We start from the raw sequence: 7,613 nt of genomic DNA on the forward strand, positions 1-7,613 counted from the left end.
TTAAATAGTTGCTGCGGTCCTCATTATGTAGGAACAACAGGAACACACACACATCTGCTGCCAATGCACACACATTCACACACTTGTACTTGTGAGGACCATTGTGAGCTTAATAGATTTCCCAGTCCTTAATGTTTCCCTTACCTGAGCTTAAATTTAAAAAAGTCTAACCTTCAACATAAAAAAAAGCTCCTTTAGCCTTAAAGGGACTAAACATTTAATTGGTCCTCACAAAGATAGAAGAAGAAGAGACTGTGTGCACACAGCTTGCACATGGTCTTATGTGAATCTGCTCTTCCCCACCTGCCAGGGGTCCGCATGAACAGTGGTAGATTGTGATGCCGCACAATGCTGGCACAGAGATTACGGGGGATAAACACCCTTTAAGCTCATAACTATACCGTAAGAAAAACATTACCCAGTGTTCTCCTCTTCCTCTGGCTGTCTTTTTTTTTTTACACTGTAATGCCCTCTAGTTTCGCACTCAGTGCCTCTCTCAAGAAAACAGGAATATTAATTACATACAGTATTTGTTTGGATTCTGAGGCTTTGGAATGATAGAAACAACTATGGCTGTATGTAATGTTGGTGATTATTTTTTAATCTAAATTTGGGAAATATAGATAAAAAGTAAACATCCTGCTTTTGGTGTATTAGGTTAAATATGTAAATAGGTTAAAAAAAAAAGCTGTGGGAGGAGGGCAATATTTCAGAGATTAAAGTCGTACATTTATGAAGAAAAGAACTAGATTAAAGTGAGAAAAGAAAACTCAAGACTCACAGACGCCGCTACTTGCCTCGCATTATGCCTGCAGTGGATGACCTCACCAACATATACTCTGCACCATTTATCATAAGCATAATCATCTACTGACAGTCATGTAAATGCAACATGTATCTCTTCTTCACACAGTGAAAATGCTTTTACATTTTGTGCATCAGCATCAGACTGTAAATAACAGAACCCCCAGAAAGTTTATTTTTCTTTATATGGTTTCCATTTAATTTTTAAAATATCAATGCAGTATACAACAAAAAAACAAACATTAATACAGTAATCAACTTCAAGATTGAAATCTTAATACAAGATTGCCTCACTTGTCACTTGATTTTTTTCTTCATATTCTACTAATTTCAAACATTAAACAAACTTTTATCAAATATAACATTTAACAGCCGTGCATTTATATATAACTTATTTCAACTTTAAAGACAACTTATTCATTTTGCGCATGTGCAGTAGTTTATTTGAATAGTTTAAATCATAATCATAGCCACATAGATTGCCCTAAACAATAGCTAGATATTTCCTTTCATTGTGTCTCATTGCTGTCACTTATGATGTTTAGGTTTAGTCGTCATCATCGTCGTCATAGTAGTGCCTGTCGTTGCGGCGGTCCTTGTTGTGCAAGCTGCCGAACAGAACGGCGCCCAAAGCTAAGAGGCCTACACCTACTACAGCTGCACCTCCGATCACAGCTGCTGTCTTAACCTGCAAAAGACAAATGGGTGGCAGGTTGAAGGTCATGTAGCTGATTTTCTTGATTATTATTAAAATTATGGTATGATATTTGTAGAACCACCACAACAAGGAGCAAGCAACATTAGCTAGCTCACTATGAAGCCTGCCATTTGTCAGTGAAAAAGAGCTAAAACAATAATGTCCAGCATAGAGGACGACTTCAGTTCCGACTTTTTAAACAGGGCTGTAACTTAAACTGACATTAATGCGATACTTTTATTTTCAACTTAATATCTTGGCGTCAGACAGACCTTTCTGACAAGGAACTTAAGTGTTTTATCCAGCTAGGCTCTCTTGTGTGTGTCACAAGAACACAAAACTTGCTGTTCTACCACTGCCACTTCTACCACCTCTATTTTCTATTTTCTTTATTTGTGTTATTGTGAGACTTTTGTACATCTGATCTAACCCTTTAAAGCACCAAAGTCACAGAGCAACACAAAGAAACTAATCAATCTAGGCAGCGGTAGACCAGCAACTCCTGTGTTCTGCAGGGTAAAATAATTTTTGTCAAAGGAGTCTGGTGGCTTTGAATAAACCATTGATGTATTTAAGGTTCTCAGTTCCCTGAGAAAAAGAAAATATCTAATTTTCTTTAAATACCATTGGTATGTGTAGATGCTATATTTCAGCAGGGAATACGATAACAATGATAGTAAAACTGTACATGAGGCAGTAAAACGAAACCTAATGTATACAATATAAAAACTATACCCAAAAAATATCAAGCTGTAGTCACTCTGGATAATTATGTATAGCCACAACACAGTGAATGTGACAGATGCACTAATTGGGTTGATTAAACAAGCTTTTTTAATCCTTGCAAATCACCCTATTAATCATCCTCTGTTGTTTGAGATATGAGCAATCACAATTTATTTAGCACCACATCTGCTTCTGATCAACTGAAGTAGACTGTGTATTGTTACAATAAATGAGACGCTTTTATGATAAAGTCATCCGGTGTCCTGGTGCAGAAACACACTAGGTTGTGTATCACTTAAATGAAGGGATTTCCCACTAAATCATCAACAGAGTAGGTTAAAATAAATCTTTTATGTTCTGTTATAATAAATGAAAAGGTTTGTTTTTAGCTGAATGAACTTTTATTTCACGCTGTTTCCTCTTGAGAAAAAAATAATTAAAGTGTTGTGTGAATGTATACTTTGACATTGGTACTCAATAATTCTGATGTCCAGATGTGGGCTGAAAACCAAATTTAAGTAAATCAACTAATACTACTAACCAAAATAATACCAAACTTGCATATTTATAATGGGAAGAAATAGAAATTGTACTGGAAAAACATTTTTTTCTTATTTTTGATACTATTTATCATCAGCCTTATTCAGTATTAGACATTTAGTTTATTGTTGCCTCTCTATATGGTAGTTTAAATTCCTGGTGGCGCAGTCTGCCATTCCTATACCGGATTCAAAGGATACTCACCTGTCGAGACTCCGGTTTGCCGTATCGTAGCTGAGTGACAAAGTGCTCACAGTTGAAACTGGTGAGAGAGTACGGCAGCTCCCGACCGACCATCTTACAAGCATCATTCACGATCATGTAAGGATCACGAGGCTCGTACTTGTCATCCAGGAGGTTATTGATGATGAAACGATTGGAGAGGACCACTTCACAGATCTTCTGACGCTTCACTTGTGCTTTGTTGCTGTCCAACAACGCCAACACAAAAGGGCTTGACTCATCATCTGTGTGTATCATAGAAGAGACGGACAAAAAGGTCAAATAAAGAGGATTGGATAAGAAGGTTATAGATGATCTTCCAATATGAATGTCATGAGTGCAGCACTTCACTCACTTGGAGGAATCAAATGAATAACTTCATCTCCACCGATGTAGATGGCCCAGTGCTCATATGTCCCACGGAAGATCTCAATCAGGTCCCCAGGCTTTGCACCATGCTCAAACTTTAAAAAAGAAGAATGAAACATAAAAATTATAAACTTGACATGTGTTCTGTGTAAATAGTTAGTTACCCTCTACAGTTTCTCAATACTATAAAGGCTACGGTTTACAAATACACTTAAAGCATTGTTATCAGCCTTGTAGATATGGATTAGAAGGGGACAGCTTCTTTGAATAGTGGCTCCAGAAGGCTGTTTTCAGTCCATTAAATGGCCTGCTATATTTGTGTTTATTGTTAGGTGCCAAACCCTAGTGGTCATAGTAATTGTGACAGTATAAAGAACAGGAAAGTCCACGTCAGGAGGAAGGATGTTTCCTAGAAAACAGGACTTAACCCAGGAGACTGGGGGTTGTGTCCCATGTGAAACTAAAATCATAAGTAATTCATAAGTAATTTTAATATCTTATAAGTATCCTGGCATACATACATTCAGTAACATAAAATATTTAATCCAAGCCATGATAGTTTTTTCCTAAACCCAACCACATAAAAGTAAAATCTAACAAAACTCAGACTGTCTAATTTGAAAAAAGGGGGCATTTTCAGTAATGAAGTTCCTTTTTGAAATTAGTCTCCTCTTATCTAACTGACATTTCACAAAAACGAATGTATCAGAGTATGAATCATGAACAGGTGGTACACAGGAACGCCCAGTTTATTTATAAACTGGGCATGAAATGTTGTTAAAGGAGCTACGTGCACGGAAACATCTAGTCGACACTGGGAGATTTTAAGTTTTCTACCACATAAATAAGGCAATTTTTAATGTTAAGATATTCCACTTGTGCCACGTCATCCTATATAGTCTATATATTTTTTATTTATCTTAATGTAATCTTTGCTTTACAGCAGCAAAGTAAAGTTATTGGGAGCAATTAAGATTATGATTTGTAATCCTTGAATACTTAACACATGACATTTATATACTAATAAGTATTTTTAAAATGTTGCTCCTGTAAAAGAACACAATCTTGTTTGAGTTTAAATTAGGGATGGGTGTTTGGAAGAAACCTGCCAACTCAAGCATGTATAACGTTAACGATCAATTAATCGCTATGTTTTTATACATCGAGTATGTATAATATGTTTTTATACATCGAGTATGTATAAAAACATGCATACATAGACAAAATAAAAGATATACAGTACTAAACAAAAGCCTGTTTTGATAACGAAAGCTTTTATTTTGAAAGGATGAACAGAGACCTCCTGTCGATCGTAAAACAAACTCAAGTGAGATTAAACTGTAAAGATAACGTCAAGGAGTTCAATTTTTTAGCCTGCAAAGAGGCATGAGGTTAGTTTTCACAGTAATCTTGAATATTTAAATGTGTTGTTTTTAAATAAGTTTTGGATCAAATTAAACCTTGTATTTCATGCTAGCTAGGGTTCATACAGTAAGCTAGTTTTGCTCAAATTAATACTCTTGTATTTCTGTGTGTTTTATAATTGTTATTGCAACTTCAGTTTGCAAACTTTAGCTTTATTTAACTTAATTCTCAGCTCATTGGCTTATTGACGTACGGCCGCAGAACTGAAGGCTCGTTTCAGTTCAGTGATACTGATACGCAGTCATGGTTAAAATAAAAAAAAATAAAAAAATACACAGATCAATTAAAAATTCCATGTGATCGACCAGATTCTTAAGGACTATTAATCGATCATCAATTATTAATCCCATTCCTAGTTTTAATTGAAGCCAAACTTAAATCTACACTTAGCCATCAGTGGCAGCAGAGCGGGAGACTCACCAGTGTTGGAGCCATGTCTTCAGTTCTTCATCTGTCAGGTGAGACAGACCTGCAGCCAATTTATCTCTGCTTGAGACTGAAACCTAAGTGTGCTTACGTCTCAGAAGGAAAAGTGTTCACCTGTTAATGCGTTATAAAACGCAAGATGCAAACAGCCATAGATTAGATAAGCACATTGGTACACACTGAATTACAAGGCAGCATGACCTCAATTTGCAAATCATTGACTGGATGACTCAAATTAAATGTTGTACTTGAGGAAATGCCAAGTGGTGCTGAGTGTGATAAAGCTGCAAAGGCTAAGTTTCATTTCTTGTGAGTTGTTCAGTAGGTGCGCTCATGCTGCTGCAAAGCTCTCAGGACAAAGTTTGTGACCTGATCTTTATGCTCAATTAAACAAATCTTATCAAATCATTGGCAGATTTTCATTTAAAATGTTTCAATGTTTTCAATGTCAATTTTACAATGAATAAACCAGCCTTTTCAACAGGTTAGTGAATAAGGTTTTTGGCAACCCAGTAGACATTGAGGAGACTTGATGAAAAGACAACACGGCTTCACTTAACTAACACACACAATTCAAGACAGATAATCTGCAGCCCATACATATAATACAAATATATATATATTTCAGCTTATAGGGGAGGCAGAGACCTTAACCTCATTGATACAGAGAGTCAAAGATGGATGGGTAAGTTAATGAAGCGTCCTTCTGGACTGAATTTGTAAATGGGATAGCTCACAATGAATTGCTCAAGGGCAAACAAGGCAACATGGCTTTGTCATTAACCTACCCAATACTGTCACTCCAAATGGAGAATAAAACTATTCATTAAATTTAACAGTTAACCAGGTGAAATATCTCACCTTTCGCAGGGAGGCAAATAAAGATGCTCTCACTGCAAACTGATACTTTGGTTTAAATTTATTCAAAAAGATCATTTTTGTTACGCCCACTGACCAAACCCAGCCAGCAGACAATAACATGACAATCAGAAAATCAAACAAAGTCAAAAGTGATGTGAACAATGATGATTTATTTTATGAACAACAAAAGAAAGACACAGTAAGGTGGGGGAGGATGGGACAAGTGATTGTGCCAAAAGAAGGTCTATCTAAACTAGCTGTGAAGAAAAACAAACAAACAAACAAAAGGCCTAACTAACTGCTCTACAAAAAAGGCTTTTCAAAACAATACAGGGGTGGCACAACCAATAAACTAATGGAGTAACAGAAAATAACCTACGTGAATGCAAAATGTATAGGGTACCCCCAACTTACCTAGTCCCAACCTCACCACCACAAACAGCACTAACAAGTCGAATTTTAAACGTCAAAACTCCAGTCTCAAAGACAGAGACACAACAAGAACAAGATGGCTTCCGTGATCCTCAGAATGGTCCTTTTTCAGCTTGAACACACCACCTATGATTGGCCAGCTCCACAGGTGGAAATCAGCACCTGGGAAGGACACAGAAAGGAGGGGGGAGGAGGAGAGGCAGAAACACACACAAACAGTCCTCTGGCACGTAACATCTTGATCAAATTTACACTTAAACTTACACTTAAGCGACATATTGAGATCATAAACTCATTCGGAAAATGTTTAATGAGAAAGAATAAGCATGTGAAAAAAGTAGGGTCATTTTCCTATTGATACAATCTAATTTATTTTTGCAACCAGTGGAGTCGCCCCCTGCTGGCCATTAAAAAGAATGCAGGTTTTCAGGGTTGTTGCCATTCCATTTATACATTAGTGTGTGGAATGCTGTTTTCAACATTATCCATTTATTCAGATTCTTTTGAAATTGCTTGGTTTGCATCATAGACTGTATATAAATAATGGACGTAGTGACCGTGACGTCACCCATTGGTTTGTAGACTGCCTGACAGCATCGAGTTCAGCGTTACACTCGTCTCCATCTTGCGTCGCCATCTTGTTTCCGATACGGAGAGCAGACCATATTTGGACTCTGGAGGAGCGAGAGGGATCTGACGATACTGACCTCACGCCTCTCTACACCGGCAACCTGACTGAGCGAAGCCGCTGCTAATTCATGTTAGCTTTAACTGGGATGTTAGTTTTGGCTAGCAAAAAACAAAACAAAATGTATGTTACTTAGCTCAGAAAAATGCACAGCGACTCCTTGGAGTGTCTGTTAGTCCAACCAAATGCTGAACAAGACATTTTTACTGAACAAATCGTCCAAATAAACTTTAAGTCATTAAGTCATTAAGTGTGTCATGTCATTAAGTGAAAATAAAGTGAAAGGGTCAAAGTTTTGAGACCAAACCGCTAAACAACCTTTTTTATATCTATATAACGTTATATATAACTTTATTGACACAGTGCTGTGGATACGCACCAAATCATACCATTCTTTATCTTCTATTTTCTTCTAAATGGGGC

The 7,613-nt window shown here is 36.8% G+C and overlaps 1 protein-coding gene across 1 annotated transcript; it reads right to left on the reverse strand.

Annotated features, from left to right (window-relative positions):
* Positions 1 to 975: 975 nt before the first annotated feature.
* LOC131987712 (phospholipase A and acyltransferase 4-like) lies at positions 976 to 6,565 on the reverse strand. The gene is made up of 5 exons (XM_059352560.1): positions 6,485 to 6,565; positions 5,204 to 5,323; positions 3,345 to 3,453; positions 2,972 to 3,234; positions 976 to 1,492 (listed from the first exon to the last, which is right to left on the reverse strand). The coding sequence occupies exons 2-5, from the start codon at positions 5,216 to 5,218 to the stop codon at positions 1,352 to 1,354; spliced, it is 528 nt and encodes a 175-aa protein (XP_059208543.1). The 5' UTR covers positions 5,219 to 5,323; positions 6,485 to 6,565; the 3' UTR covers positions 976 to 1,351.
* Positions 6,566 to 7,613: the final 1,048 nt, after the last annotated feature.

The sequence above is a fragment of the Centropristis striata genome, chromosome 16 (assembly GCF_030273125.1).
Source record: "Centropristis striata isolate RG_2023a ecotype Rhode Island chromosome 16, C.striata_1.0, whole genome shotgun sequence".
Lineage (NCBI taxonomy): Eukaryota > Metazoa > Chordata > Actinopteri > Perciformes > Serranidae > Centropristis > Centropristis striata.

What these genes read in the sequence shown, in the direction of transcription:
- LOC131987712 (XM_059352560.1), bottom strand. An exon ending in TATTCATTTGATTCCTCCAA is followed by an intron (nt 3,235 to 3,344) that starts GTGAGTGAAGTG and finishes TGATACACACAG; the next exon opens with ATGATGAGTCAAGCCCTTTT. An exon ending in GCAAACCGGAGTCTCGACAG is followed by an intron (nt 1,493 to 2,971) that starts GTGAGTATCCTT and finishes TGTCTTTTGCAG; the next exon opens with GTTAAGACAGCAGCTGTGAT.